This window comes from Myiozetetes cayanensis, unplaced genomic scaffold, assembly GCF_022539395.1.
Source record: "Myiozetetes cayanensis isolate MyiCay16 unplaced genomic scaffold, myiCay2020 scf21, whole genome shotgun sequence".
In the NCBI taxonomy this organism is placed as follows: Eukaryota; Metazoa; Chordata; class Aves; order Passeriformes; family Tyrannidae; genus Myiozetetes; species Myiozetetes cayanensis.
In genome coordinates this window covers 13074877-13090829 of record NW_026087423.1, presented here as the reverse complement: position 1 = coordinate 13090829, position 15953 = coordinate 13074877, and the positions used below count along the sequence as shown (strand labels likewise).

The 15953-nt window shown below is 46.9% G+C and overlaps 1 protein-coding gene across 2 annotated transcripts in view; it reads left to right on the top strand.

Moving 5' to 3' along the window:
- Positions 1–5678: 5678 nt before the first annotated feature.
- The window catches only part of LOC126641720 (uncharacterized), a 30199-nt gene continuing 19924 nt past the window's right edge, over positions 5679–15953 (top strand). The window contains exon 1 of one of the 2 annotated variants that reach the window (XM_050318724.1): positions 5679–5818. In XM_050318724.1, coding sequence (XP_050174681.1) covers positions 5741–5818 — 78 coding nt within the window. In that variant the 5' untranslated portion in view covers positions 5679–5740. Of the gene's footprint in view, positions 5819–15087; positions 15488–15953 lie in introns of those variants that run through there. The other variant, XM_050318725.1, reaches the window with a different exon arrangement.

Below are 15953 nucleotides of genomic sequence, written 5' to 3'. Positions count from 1 at the left end.
ATGTTAGGCTGTTCCACAAGTCAGAAGGGTTGATAAACCCAAACCACCAGTGAGTCTACATTGTTTAAGCTGCAAACCTGTTGTTAACCAAGCTCCCGGCACATGGATAATGCCAGCAACTGCGTGTTTTCCTGCACACACTGTGCAGCCCTCGAGGCGTGATTTGGAAGAGAACATTACAAACTAATTCAGGAAGAGGACTATTTTCAAGTGCAAATGCATGGATGTGAGGGAAGCTCCCAGCCTGATGATCAGAGGCAGAGACTAAATGAGCTCGATCAAGGAGGACTGCGTAGGGTGCACCTCAGTGCAATCTATTCTTAGAGACTCTACTGAATGGAATCCTTTACTGTTCACAAATTCACAAACATAACAAGGGATCTGAACAAGTATCCAGGGAAGGTACATCTAGATTCACAGAACAGCAGCCAGGTGCCTGCCTAAGGGCGCAATCCCAGGCTGTGGCTCACCAATGTGAAGTTGGACCTTCTTGGCTGGGTGCACATGCTCGGTATTGAGCTTGTAAACTATTTGTGGGACTTAAATGGGTGAAGGAGAGCTGAGTGAAAGGGATGTTAACAGAGAGAGCCTCTGCTGAGATTTGAGAGGAAAGCCTGGGAATGTCACGTGTGTGTGTTTCAAATAGTGACCTTCACTGGATACTCTTCCACAGAAATTGCCAAGAACATGAGGAAGACTTGAATGCTTAATCTTCATTTGATATGGGTTTGATTTAGCTGTTCTGTTCAGTTAGGAGTATTTGTCTGCATTTGCTTCTTGACTTTGATCCCATCTCTCTAGAACAATGCAATGCTTGGGTAAAGCTCCAAAGTATCTCCTTTTAGTTTATTTTCTGCTACATGGCATCAAAGCCCCAGCTACAGGAATAACCCCTTGTTTGGAGGCTGTCACCCAAGCATGGCACAAAGCTGCAGCAGCCTTAAACAGGATACCTGAAAGAGCAAGAGAATCCTTCATACTGAAAGAGATCTATCAGCAGTAATATAAGTTTTAGCACAACAGAGGAATGTCATGGGAGTTGTTTAAAAAGCCACCAAAAAAAGTCAAACAGTATTATAAATTAGGCCTTAAAGTGAAGGGATTCCTGTAAGTTTGCAGGAGACTTGTTTGTGTAAACTGCAGTCTCTGTCTCCAGCAGAGAAAGAGCCCATGGCTTATCCCAAAGTCTGTTTGAGTTCTTCTTGCAGAGCTCTCTTGTTCTTCAAACAGAAAGATCAGAAGGTACCACAAGTCCTTTAAGCACAGCCAGCTGCATCATTCTTTCACCCTGCAACCCAGGACTGCACACAGGAGCCGTCGTGCCGCCTTCTCTCCGAGTGAGCTCTCTCAGACCTTAATAGGAATTGTCTTTTTCAGGAACCCACAGGGCCTTGCCCCTAAAAGGGGAAGGGAAATTTATTCATCTTGGCTCTGAGTGGAAAAAAAGAGAAGGCGTAGAATGCCAGATTAAAGAGCTGCCCTAACGAAATTAGCAGGGAATGACAGACCATTTGCAGAACTGCCTATCCGGAGGGGTCAGTTTGTAATCACTGCCAGTGTGAGCATTGCACTCGTGAAAGAGGAAGAGTCAGGTAAGAGGGAAAGGCTCCATACTCTGCAGGAGCAGAGGGTGGCACTGTCTGCACAGCTCAAAGCCTGTGCGTGGTGCTTTCCAGTTACAGCTTTTATAGCTACAAAGGCGTTTTTCTAAATATTTCCTTAGGGATGTTCTTGTTCTCTAACCACTGACAACACCATGTTCCAATTCCCTGTGCTTATTGCATGTTTTTCTGCTTACATATTTCCATTATTTGGTGTCACTCAGTCTGCAAGAACTTCATTAAAAAAGAAACCCATGCTAACCACATATAAATAGCTCTATTACTGGCAGACTGCAATCAGGCTCAGGCATCCAGCTTGCCTCTCACAGCCACTGGGGAAAAAAATAATTTTGTATTAAATACAGACTGTGGAACTAGAATTCAGGTCTTCAGAAATGGGCTTTGTTAAAGACTACCTTAATATTTTATTTACCTATAAATTTTATTTATATGTGCGAAATATTTTTACAGCATTCAAGCTAAGCAATTTTTAGCATGTCTGTTCTAGCATGGATAAGTATTTAAAATGTTACTTTCCTGACTCATTTCTATAAACAGGGGAGACAGATGCAACTGTGGTGTATCTGATATAACAACATAGCTCAGAATGGATTTAAGCAACGTCTACTCTATGTAAGAGAAGGCTCGGAAAGCATAAAAAGCCACATTGTGTAACCATAAGGTTGGCAGATGAGAACTCTTGCATACAGAGAGTAAACTAAGATTTAAGGCCTTGTTACTGAAAGTATTTTGCCAATGCCCTCCTCCTGTTTAAATCTGGATTCAGTTTGGTCACACCAGCTGTTTTGAAAAGCAGAAACTGCTAAGAGCTGCATTCATTTCTCTGGGACATTCCACAATAGTCTCCATGGGCTAGGAGTGTTACTTTTGGTCTCAGGATGCCTTACATATTCAGGGAAATTAATTCAGAAAGTTCTCTTTCTGTGTATCTCTGTGTGTGTGTGTTTGTGATAGAGAGAGAGTTGATGGAAACGACTGGGTTTTAGTGGTTTCAAACTTAGCTTTCCCACAATAAATGATTTTTACTGCCAGTCTGGAAGCAGTAGGTTTCTGAATCTTTTTTTCTTTTTTCCTGGAATTGCTAAAAGAAATGGAAACCTTGAATTTTTCAACAGGAAGCCCAACACAGGATATTTAGTTTCTTCAAGATGTCTCAATGACTGTGGAAGAATTTTGGCCTTGTCTGCTCAGGGATGTGCACAGTTGTTGCACCTGTATCTCCCCTTCCTGACACGTGGTGGGAATGGGGTACAACTCTGACCTGGGCTGTGTGGCAACTCTGTGAGAGGTGGAGCTGGAGAGGGTGTAAGACAGGGAATAAAGATTAGGCAGGAAGCAAAGTCCCTTTTACCCTTCTGTCCTTTCTCGATCCCTCCAGTAATTCTCTCACTGATCTACCTGCAGCTGCCTGGCACGGCTGCCTGATGGGCAAGGCATTGAGGGCAGGCAGCTCCCAGGCAGGATGGTCCCTGGGGAGGCATGAGAAGCCCTGTCTGCAGGCACCACTCACAAGCCTGGCTTTATAGCCATTACCTTCAGTCAGGCACTTTTTGGATCTAGTCTTCCACGCTGCCTGCTGTGGGAAGCTGTTCTAGCCCATACAGGGTCCTACTGCCTGCTCACAGAAGGAGATCATATGTATAAAACATAATCCTCACTAAAAATATGGTTTGAAAGGGTCATCAGCCTGAGCTGGAAATACTTATGAGCAGACTACTGTATGTCTGATCCTTAATTCGAGATGCTAAGTCACTGCTAATCCACAGTGATGAAGTGTGCTGTGGACAGGTCCTGCTAGCAAAGGGATGCTGGGATAAGGGATCAAAGACACACTGCCAGAGTGTGCTGGGCCAAGAAGAGAGCAAACACAAACATGAGAAGTCGGCTTACATTTGCATCTGTACCTCCTGCTCAAGGTCTGCAGCTTGGAAGGACAGCAGAGCCCACACAGCAGCCTCTTTGCCTCCGAAGGATTACGGGTGCCTGCACTCCGATGAGCCCTGGAAAGGAATCCAAATGACAGGGGTGTAAGATCCTTAAAAAGAGAGCTGCATTGCTAGACTTGGACTTGTTCTCTCTCTTTCATTTGGATATTTTTATATTATTATTCCAGTGCCGTCCAAGCAAAGATAAAAAAATCACTTTTTGAATGCCCTTTTCTGCCAGCTAGTCCTTGACTTATGTCCTCAACAACTGTGCATCAACATAAGGAAACAGCAGATGGAATCTCATCGTTTACTTCTGTCACACTGAGCCTCATGTGGAAAAAAAGTAGATTTCTTGTTTCAGGGATTTTTCAAAGCTTAACACACATTTATGGTGACATCGCCCTGAGATTTAACTGTGAGTGTTAAGAAAAGCAATGTGCCACAGTGCTGTGCTGCAGAGACCAGACTGCCCTTCAGGCAGAAGTGTTCTGCTTAGAAAAACCCTCCTGCCAAAGATGCCGAGTGTCTTGGGTTTTGTGTTTATTCAGAACCGATATAATGTAGTTATATATTCTATGATATATGCTTTTTCTGTTGACAGGTAACTCAAAGAAATATTACCCAGGAGGAGTGAAATGCAAATTTGAACATGAGCAGTCACAGTAAATAACTGACAAGGTCAGAGCTCAGGAACACCATTTACACAGAATTTGCCCTGAAAAGAAGAAGGGTGAAGTAAGAAGTGGCTGCACAAAGAATTATTCACATCTTCTGCTTTCAGTGCAAGAAGTATAAACAGCCCAGTTAAGATACTGAGACATTCCTTCTGTGCCCTTCCATCGAAGGGCTATTTCTGCATCAGCAGATGCAGATTTCCCAGGGAGCCAGCGTGGTCCCAGTGGGCAGCGAGCAGAGTCCTGGCCCTTCAGTCTCCCTCAGCCTTAGGCTAATCATGTTGTTACTTTTTGTAGGTGTCCAGTGAAGGACAACAGGCAGCTTCATCTCACAAGCACTGCAAGGATTAGGTGGAGATGGGTTTCACCTCTTTGGGAGTCAACCATGACCTATAGACAGGACAGCAATGAAACGACAGTATGGAAAGTCAAATACAAAGTACATTCATGCACTTATGAAAAAGAAAATTGTTTTCTTTGATGCCAATTCTCGAACTTCATGTGTATTGTATACATCCACTTGGACACCACCTGACAGTATTAGCCACTTTTTCCCATTGATTACATCGTTGCCTGACACTCACTGCAGGATGTGGTGTGAGTGGATGGGGTACAGGAGAAAGTGTCTCACCTGGAAAACCAGAAAGCTGCCTCAGAAATGGGGAGTGTGTCCTTGACTTCCCATGTTCTCCAGAGAGGTTAAGTGGCTGCTGTACCCTGACTGATAGTTTTTGTGCAGCTCTTGCTCTTTGGGCTCTCCAGGATGCCTGGGAATATCCCTCTTCTGTCCTTTGCTTCGGGCTCAGATGTAGCTGTGGTGATTTTTCCTACTTGGGAAGACCCGAGCCGCGTTCCTATTTCCCATTCCTCTGACAGTTCCCTCCCTGGACCGTGCTGCAGGGTCTGGCGGGTGACCGGAGCAGCGGCCGGGTGCGCTGTCCACGGCAGCTGCCCCCGCCAGTGCCAGCACACCAGCCCCTCCATCTCCCACCGCACCGCAGGAGACGCTTTCCCCGCAGGATCCCGCTCCCGACGGCTGCTCGGAGGGGCTGGGCTGCCTCCAGCCCGGCGCTTCCCGAGCCCGGAGAGGATGCACCCCTGGGCATCCCCACGCGGGGGCTCGGACCGGGCACCCCCCGCTCCCCTCCGGCCCCCGCCGAGCTCCGCGCCGCAGGTGACCCCCCGGGGGAGGGCAGGGGCCGGGGGAGGGGGCGAGGGGCAGGGAGGCCGGGCTCGGGGGGTCGTTGTCAGCGGCGCCCGCTCGGGGCACGGCTCGGCGCGGCAGCTCCGCTCGCTCGGCGCGGCGGCAGCGCGGCTCGGCTCGGCTGGGCACGGCACGGCACGGCTGGGCACGGCACGGCACGGCTCGGCACGGCTCGGCTGGGCACGGCTCGGCACGGCTCGGCACGGCTCGGCACGGCACGGCTGGGCACGGCACGGCACGGCACGGCACGGCTCGGCACGGCACGGCTGGGCACGGCACGGCTGGGCACGGCACGGCTCGGCACGGCTCACCATGCAGCGGAGCGGCCCCGGCGCGGGGCTCGTCCTGGCGGCGGCCGCCGCGCTCTGCCTCGGCGGGGCGGGAGCCAAGGTAACCCCGCGGCACCGGCACCGGGCAGGGCAGGGCGGCCCCGGCAGCCCCGCCGGGAGGAGGGAAGGGGCCGGGAGTCCCCGGGGGACAGGGGTGCAGCGGAGCTGCCGGCAGTCCGGGGTGCGGGGGTGCTCCCGGGACGGAGGATGCGCCGCGGCCGCCGGGATGCAGCGGGGCGGCCGGGTCGGGGGCGGCTGCGGGACCCCCTCGGCCCCTGCCCCTCGGCGGCGGGGTTTGCGCTGTAGGGCTGGCCGGTGACTCGCTTCGGAGTCCGAGAGGCACCGGGACACAGGATGCTCCGGAATGTGACTCCGGGTCACCCTCTCCGCATCCACACAGCCAGACCCGAAATCCGGTGCAAGCCCCGTGGAAACCGATAGATCAGCGTCTACATCTAGAGCATCCCCCAAGGCACCCCGACCATGGGACAGCCTGGCATGAGGAGTCCAAACAAACCACCTCGTGCTGTATTAGAGTCCCACGCCCTCCGCTCTAGTGCACCCCGGCTGCGGAGGAGCAGGCAAACAGTGCCAGTGACAGGTACAGCTCCCAGGGCAGGGATCCTGGCAGAGCGGGGAGCCGCGGGCTGAGCGGCGATGGAAAGGCAGACGAGGAAGCACAGAGCACCCTAAAACGAGGGGCAGTTACAGAGCAAGCAGTCACTCTGAGCTTTAGGGAGGGGGAGCAGTCCTGGTCTCGCTGAAGTGAAGGGGACTTTTCCTACGGACCCTGATAGGACCAAGGTTTGACACTTCTGATGGAGACTCTCAGATCTATAAAACATGAGCCACTACAGTATAAGAAAATTATACTCCATATATTTATGTCTTTCGTTACACACACACACACACACATATATATATATAAGGGTGTGGGGTTGCTTTCCCTGGTGAGAAACAGCATTATAATTCTGCTTGATAAACCAAATCCCTGCCACAGCACACACACACACAGAGCAATGGCTGTGGTTGAAATGAAGATGTTTTATCTCACTCTGGTATCCTAGTGAAGACAGCTATGCTGAGAACTTAATTAAGCCCCATTTCTGGCACTGAAATACTAACTTTACCAAGATCTATTGAATTATATGGTTGTGGGGGTTTGTCTTTGGTTTCTCTTTTAAGTCAGAATTGAAATGCAGAACCTGCAAGCTTCCCCTCATCCAGCTGCATACCTCTCTTATTAAACTGCATAACTTCCTTGAATTATTGCATCCTTCCTGTGCTGTTTCTGTTCTAACTTTGCTTGTACAGTCATGAGGAGCAAGTACTGGCTGTGTGCTGTGCCTTTGGGCATGAGAGGCAATGGTGGGACACTGAATGCATCAGCAAGCTGGATTTTTTCTTTTTTTTCTGTGTTTTCTAGTCAACTTCTGCTTTTATCTAACTCCAAAATCAAGAGTGTTTGATTTCCCACCAGGCAGTATCTGAACTAAAGTATTGACCAACAGCAGAACAGAAAAGAAGCTGCCTCCTTAATGAAGAAGCAGCAGCCTCCTGCCTACTTTCCTGACTTGATTCCTTGCTGTGTCAATTATTCTTTTGATCACATATTGTTTATAGGCTCTTACCACACTGGACAATTTCTTTTGCAGAATGAAACAAGCATTTTCTATTGCTTTTCTTCCTGAATGTGACAGGGAACTCTGCCTGTCTAAATAGACATGCACGTACATCTCTTGCTCCCTGGTTCTGTTATTTTTTGGAGTAAGTTGCACTTGCTTTTCACTCATCAAGGACTGCACTATGCTGCGTAGGCTTCACTATTTTTATCTCTTTTGGCTGCACTGGTAGTGTTGCTATGCTAGTAAAAAAAAATACACATCCCACTCCAAGTTAGTGGCTCAAATGTAGTTCAATTTAGCAGCTGAACAAAGGTATCCAAAGATTTATGAGAAATTATATGTCTCCTGGCTTAGAGTTAACAATATAAAAACACAACAGAAACTCCCTTGGCAGGGGCAGAGTCTGCAGGAGGTACAGGGAACTGAATTGTCCTTCTCATCCAGGAAGGTGGTCCCTGCCAGTGGGAGCTGAGGAACTTTGGGATGCTGGGAGGTAGCGTGGATGTTTGAAGTGTGTTTTGTGGCAAACTAGAGCTCTGTCTGGAACCCTTCACCGAGCACTACAGCAACTTAAAAATAGGAGTTAGATCAAATGAACGAAAATTTGAGGCTCAGGTGAAAGATGTTTCTTCCCACGTGTCTGTATCAGATGATGGAACAAGATGTGCAGATAAGTGGCTTGTTTATCCTGAAGGAAGAATGTAAGCCTGATGAAAGAGTAACACAGTCAAAATTATGTCTCTGTATGTCCATAAAATATTATCTGTTTAATCAAATCCCTGGGGAGGAGGTCTCTATGCCAGTACCATCCTTCATCTGCTATTCTTCTGTTCACTTGCTGGCTTGAAGAAAAAAACAAGCCTTTCTTGTTCCTTTTGAGAGAAGAAGAAATCTTAGCAATCCAAGGCCTTCTAGTGGAAGTCCTAGCCCTGTTCCCAGTGAGAGCTATGGCAAAATTCCTGCTGGTTTCAGAGGAAGTAGGATCCTTCCCAAGATCAGTGAAAGATTAAAAAAAAAATCAACTACTAAAATATGCACCTCAATTAGCAAAGAATGTGGCCTGATTAGTAAAGTGTATGAAATTTCAGCTATTAAATTCTACGGCCCCGATCAACAAAGCACGCTGCACAGTTGGCAATGTATCCAGAATCTCAACTGCTCTACGAGTCTCCTACCAGACCAACCAAGCATGCAGCTGAATCAGTAAATTATGCAACTGGAGCAGCAAAATATGCACCTCTGATTGGGGCGGGAGGACAGGGAAGTTCTCAAATGTTTTAAATTGGCACACAACGGGTCTGTTCGTGGTCAGCCTCTGCCTCAAGAGATGTGGAGGCAAAACACGTAACTTTTACCAGGGCTTTGCAGAAAATTGCTGGATTGGAAAAGCACGTTCCTCCAGTGGCTCGGTGTTTGTTAGCGGCAGTCCTGTTCCTCAGCAGATGTGCTGCACATCTGGTTCCAATCCCAGCTGCTCCCAGGTGTGGGGGTTGTTTCAGTAACACTTCAGTGGGATTTTTGGGTCCAGGTAGCTTTTGCTTTGTTAGTCACTGTAAAGCACTGTGTGTGCACACCAGGCTGTGTTTCTGCCTCAAGAAATTAAGCCACTCAAGTCAAATAAGACACCTTCAAAGAACCTGACAGTTCTGTTGCAATGAGCTTAAGAGCTGTTAATCTCTTCACTGCTTGTGAAAGTACTTTGGGCTGGAGGAGCAGAGAAATGATAAGTCTTTCCTATTTTCTTTGTATCTTGATTAATTGCCAGAGCTGCATCCTGTTGTGTTTACAATGCATCTTGGCAGATCAGATGTTTACTGTGAGGACACTTTGCATGTCTGGCCAATCTGGGCAGCAGCTATATTCGTATATTCTGAAGCAGAAGAGCTGTTTCTCCCTTCCTTCTGCTTATGAGCTTTAAAAATCCAGTCACAGTGTCTGGTTCTCATCTTCAGAAGTTGTTTTTGCTTTAAATTATTATTTTTTGCTTTATACAGAAGACCTACAGGTTGTCCTTTTTTAATAAAGAAGCAGTTTCAGGGTTTCTATAAACTGTTGGTTTCTTTTTTTTTTTTTTTTTTAATGTCTGGAAGTAAACTGAGTTACACTGCCTATGCTCAAGGAAGGCATGAGAATTGATTTGTTTTATTGCACTTTTCACTTCAGCACCCAGGAGTCTGAAACATCATTTTTTTGTTTGTTTTTGTTTGTGGGTTTTTTTGTTTGTTTGTTTGGGGTTTTTTGGGGGTTTTTTTTGGTATTTTTAATCCACTGCATTTGGTTCATAAAGCTGGCTTGCACTGAGCTTCTTATTTACCAAATTTCTGCCTCATTTCCAGGTCAGTTCAATGAATGATCCTATTTAGTTCTTTTTCCTGTTTAAAATATTTCCTACTGAGTCCAGAGCAGTGCCCTTAAAACATAATTGATTTGGGTCATTGAACCCTTATTTTTCATGCATGTTAGTTTACAGCCCGCCACTGGTCTGACTGGTATTTAAATTAGAAAATTGCAGGCGGATTTCTTGCAGAGGCTAAAGTTCACGTGGAGTCTGTGGCGAAATAAGATCCTGGAATACATATCCCTGGGACTGGGCAATGATTTGTAACTTTTTCTGAATTCCCTGTCTGGCCAGAGTGCTGTAAATCTGGCGCTCCCTTGTTGGCTTCCCGCTCAGCAGCAATAACGTCTACAGTGGTTTAGCCCTGATAATTCTAATTACTGAAGCACTGAAGAAGCTGAAAGCTGAGAAGATGGACAAGGCTGGCCCCAGGTCCTGCACAGCACATGGGACACTTTGTTTTTAGAGCTAAACCATCATTCTCTCGTTTGCCAAGGCTGGCAATGGAAGCAGAAGCCAAGGTAAGAGAAACAACCCCTGGCAGAGCATTTCTGGAACAATGGGGATAATCCTTCTGCAGAAGGAGCCAAAAGAGAGCAGTGCTTCTAGAGATGCCAACCATCCTTGGGGTGGAAATGCTGAAATAATTTAATTTTTTTTTTTTTTTACTGTCTGTCAAATCCTGTTGCACTGGTAAAATATTCAGGTCTCTTTCTTCCTGCCTCCCTTTCCTCAGAAAAAAAAGGAGCTCATTTGGTACCAGAGAGTGGCTACCCCTCAGTAGTGTAGCTAGATCAGGTCTGGTAAAGCAACTCTACCCATTACACACTATTATTATTATGCACTGATATCTCAGGACTGTAAACAATAAATATTCAACTCGGTGTTTAGATACTTCCTTGAGCGTGGGAAGTACTAAACAAAACAACGATCCTCTTGTACAAATTCATGGCAGGAGGAGGGTGGAGCAGGGGCAGAGCATGGCACAGCCTTGCTTTGGTGTGCATTCCTCTTACCAGCTCTCAGCAGCAAATGGCCTGTGGTTCATCCTGAATATCCTCACATCATTCCCAATGAAAAGGAGGTTCCAGTTCTGAGAGGAGCAAAGGCTAATTTGCCTATATTTCCTTTCTTGAAATGTTGGAGCCCTGCTGGAGCTCACAAAAGTCACCTGGGACTTCAGGAAGATTTAAATCAGGCCAAGATTTAAGTACTGCTGGCTTGGATTAGTAATGATGTACCCTGAGCACAACCTCTGTATTTTGGTTTGGGTGGAGCCCTTTCATGGTAGAAGAGTTGGTAATATTTTTACAGCACCTTTCATCAGAGGATTTCAGAGTTTCACAAATACCTAATTACAGAAACTATTAAACTCTGGTAAATCCCTGGTCCTGGGGGAGTACAGGCAGTGCCATTATGCTTCAATAGAAGGCAGGGGTGGGTGGTGTTCAAAGTGGCAAAAACAAAAGCAGAATTTCCACATGCAAGCCATAACCTGCTGCACTATCTCATTTCCATCCAGTATTTTATTCCTCTCATTTCTTTATATTAGCAGCCAGGTTTCAACACCAAACCAGCCAAACAAAGTGGGCTGGCACAAGCCTCCATTCAGAATCACCTCCAGCCCTGCAGAAGCACTTTCAGAAGTTCATCAAACTCTTACTGATCTGTCTCTGAAGTGTTTGGGTTTCTTTTTTCTCTTAAGGAGCAGCAGGACCGTAGGTAGGGTCAGGTGCCAAGGATGACAGTAAGGACAGCAGCCTGAATACAGGACATCTGGGATGAAATGCCTCTGGAAGTCCACCCTGATCCAGATCCCAGAAAGCTGATTGCTCAGCCTCTGCAAGGAGGGTGTGCCTGCTCTGTACTGCAGTTAATTTGGGGTTAGCAAAGGGAGATCTAATCCACTCGTTCTGCCGAAATCCAGCCCCCTCCGAGCTTTAGGTTTGTTTTGAGTGACTGTTTTTCTTAAAGGGATTTTTTTTCTGGATTAGACTGAAAACTTGGAGCCTTTACTCTCAGCACTGAGGCCTGAAGGCCAGGCTGCCCATGCCTTTGACTTCCTCCAGTGTCCTGGACCTGCATGGGTGGGCATTCAGGTGAATCTGAGACCTCACTATTTGAATACAAGGGCCCCGAGCAGTTGCTCATCAAGACTAACTTTAAATGCAAGGTTAGCAGGCTGAACACTTTGATTTGCCTCTAAAATCAACAGTAACTTATTCCAGGTTTCCTGGTTGAAACTTGAACGGGGAAGAAGAAAGGATGTCTGCAAAGCAGATTTATTTGGAAAAACAAACTGCTCGCTGGTTGGGACCCTGTAACAACAAACCCAGGGCTTAGCTTTTCCTCTGTCTGCAGTATCTGTGATGCCTTTTTTTCTGCTTTCTCCCAGCCCTCCCTGCTGTGCCCTCATGCTCTCTCCTTATGTGTAGGTAATAAAGCAAAATTCACAAGCATCCTGCCCTCTGAAATCCTGGCAAAGGGGGAGTCTTGGAAATTTCCCTTTTCAAGTGCACAAGGGGAGACTAATCCTGGAAGAAGGAGGTGGAGAGAAGTGCTGCTGTTTGTACACCATCCAGAACTAAGGCTGAGTGCTCAGTGCATAACAGACCTCTGCAGGGCCAGCCTCAGCTGCAGGAATGGCTCATTTGGAGAAATATTGCATGAAAGGCAGAGGGGTTTTCTTTGCTTGCATTTTAAGGCTCACTATCCATGCCTTCTCACCTGCTGGTGACATTTAGTGACACAACAAGCTGGTTCCCAAAGAGCTGGGATAGCAGCTCAGCAGCAGGGCAGTGACAGCACAGAATGTTTGCAGGTTTTGGCTTTCACATGGGGAATGTTTCCTCCTCCAGGTGTCTGTACAACAGACTTCCAACATGTGGAACATCTGAAGTGTCTGAATGAAACAACAGGGTCATGGAGCTGGAAACCCAGGCACAAAGAGCTTGCTTCTTTTGCCAGGCCAGTTTACATGTATATGTGTGCATTCTGTTTGCTTTTAAAGAGCCAGATTTATTTCCCGGGAAGTGCCCAGCAAAATCTGCATGGGATTGCTTTTCAGTTCTCCTTTCCCCTGTTTCTGGTACTTTCAAAGCAGAACAAAGCAGTTTTGGGCACCTCAGCTGCATATGGATTTCATTATGTAAATCTCCCCACACATCTGGGAGGTGATCTATAGAAAGTTAATTTGGGAACATTAGTTTTACAGATTCCTATGGACATACTTAACTTGCTCAATGGAGTTTTATACTGAACTCTACAAGCAAACTTTTACTGCAGGGCTGTAGCTTTTGTTTTGTTGTACCATCTGGTTACCAAGTAGTAGAAAACAATCTGACCACATTTTCTACTCTTTAATTTGAGCTGCTTTAGCCTGTTCAATTTATAGAAAATGAAAACCAGATTGATCTTCTGGAAACTGCCTCATCACCCCTGTTAGTTCCCACCAACCCCATAGTTTACTGTTAATTTTTCTATGGTGTGCTGAGTACACTTTGTTAATGAGAACTTGCTCTAGTGGAGAAAAGACCTATGTGACCTATTAAAGCCCTGAAGCAAATGGCCATGGCATCTTGAACTCTTCATTACACTGCCTTACTTTTATTTACGGTGGTCCCATCATATTCATGATTATTTGCCTGAGGAGACACTCTAAATGATGCCTTTGTTTCTCTTTCTAAAGCTTTACATTTTTTTCTATGTTTGAATGAGGGTGTTTTCTGAAAAAGGAACCCAACAAACTAGAACGTGGACAGCAGCTTTGTATAGATGTAGGATCTTATTTGGTATGGCATCTTGCATCTTTGTTGGAGGATCTCTGTTTGTCTGCTGAGTGTCCAGTCACAAGAGCTGGCTCTTTTTTTTTCTCCCTGCAAGGATTAGTCTGAAAAGTCTGCAAGACAAGGCTGGTTGTTGTTGGGAATTCCAGCACTCCCTGGTGGATGTTATGTTAAACATGCTGCCTGCTTCCTTGGCCATAACAACTAATTCTGGGATGAAAGGGGAGAGCCAGTGTTCAGACTGCCCTCAGAATGACGTGACTCACATGCACTTGTTGCATGAGCACAGCACTATAAACTTGTGAGACCCTTCTGAGAGGTTTCTGCTCAAAATAGTTCGACTTTGTGGGTAGAATAGTCACAGTCCCCCAGGGAGCTCTGCCCAGGCAAGTGGGTCTTTCCAGGCACTAGGTTTGCTTATTTTATATAGATTTTTTTAAAACATTTGATAGAAAAACAGTCTGGCTTTTGTCCCTTTCAGAACCAAGATGAGAAGAAGGAAATGAAAGTTGTAATGTGGGACTGTAGTGAAAGATGGAGAAGAGTTCAGAGTAAGACCTTAGTTTCCAGTAAAAGCACCTGGGTGTCAGTGAATTGTGCCTTGGCCTAGGTCTCTTCCAGAGCATTTCTATCTGGTTTTCACACTTGTACCAACATTTACTCACTTCATAAGCACATCTGCACCCTGGCATGCAACAACTACTGGGTAACCAGTGAATGCCAGGCTTACTCCTGTGCTGGTAGCTTCAAACTGGGAAACTGAGAGGTAGCAAATGCACCCATAAACTGCCAAGCCCAGAGAAAAACTATTCATCATAAGCATTTCTAGCCCTGAGGATCTAAATCACAGAAAGAACAGAATACAGAGAGACAACTCTGCTTAGCAAGACTCACACAGCTGCAACTTGTAGGACATCCTGAGGGTGAATACAACTCCATCTTAATTAAAGAAATGAAAGGAGAGAGCAAAAAGTTCTGCCTATTTATGATATGGGGGAAAGAAGCAGCATGGGTTTATTCTCTTTTCAATATTTGGAGGCTTTAGGTAGCTGAGTTAGCAGTGAGCCTCCTGCAGTCCCACCTTTGTTGAAAGGAGGGCACATATTCTTTCAGAGGGCCTTTAAGACCATCTCTAACTATTTCTCTGAAGTTCCCTCTGCAGGAAACAACTCTGGCTTCTGCCTGCAGAGGAAGGTGAGCCAAATTAGCCAGTAAAACCTCGCACCCAGAGCTGGGTGATCTGTCTTTCAGAGGAATCGTGCATCAGGTACTCATAAGTCTGTGGCTACTGCACAAAATTCTGCCCACTGCTCATAACTGTAGGGTGGGTTGGCATCTCTGACCTGCTAAGGATGGGCTGCTTTTCCTCCTCACCTGAGCCTCCCAAAAGCAGAAGAGCTGCCTTTCCTCCTGGTGCTCCGAAGGCAACTACAAAATGTCAATGTATGCCTGGAGTGCATTTACTGCTGCTCATGCTATGGAAAGCTGGGCTCTTCCAAGGGGGATTGTTTGCAGAACAGCCCCTGCTTGTGTGGCTGGGAACAAGCATTTTTTTGTTGATTGGGAACGAGCATCTCTGGAGTTAAATGAGGAGGGCTGTTGTTCTGCACAGAGGCTGCAGCGTGGCTGGGCCTGCTGCTGTCGGAGTGCCCGGGTTTGTTTTGTTGTGATTTCCCTTTTCCCCACCTCCCGTTCTCAGGGAGGATCAAGCAGGAGGGACGGTGACCTCATGGTGCAGTTATGCAATCTGCCAGAGCCAGGTATCAAAACAGGCTGCAGCTGTGGGGCTGGGACCTCGCTGTGGCTGGGGGGCCCTGGCCTCCTGGACTAATGAGATCACTGACCTTCTCCTGCCACTTCTCCTGCAGCTGCTTTGATTCCCAGGGATTTGTTGTGGCCGTGCCTGCCTAACGGTTTGGCAAGCTGCCCCAGGGGATGGGAGTGCTGCAGCCACTGGGAATGGCCCCGGAGACCTAGAGCAGGTGAGGATACCCCGAGCCCTGCCAGCCTCTTCCCATCCTAGCAGGGCTGATTTGCCTCCATCCAAGGGTATGCAAACATTACTGCCCTCCCTGATTATCCTTTCTTTCCCAGGGAGTGAGCAGAATGCTGCCTGTTCTGCAGGGAAATAAAGCAGTGCCTGCCCAGCACTCTTGCTGTGGTGCTCGAGCTCAGGGCTCAGCTGCAGCCCAGCCACATGTGGGAAGAACACGAGAGAACAGCACAAATCTGAGGCATATTTGGGCCTCCAAGTCCTCAAGTCTCGTTCAGATTTTGTATTCTTTGCTCTAATTGCTGAACTGCATTCCCACTTCCCTGCTCTGCTCTTCTAACTGTATTTTTATTTTCCTTGTCTCCTGCAGTAACAAGCATTCACAGTCCCCTTCCTACCTGCTTATTTGTTCTCTTCAATTGCCCTGAAAATCAATAAAAAAAGCAATAGAAAAG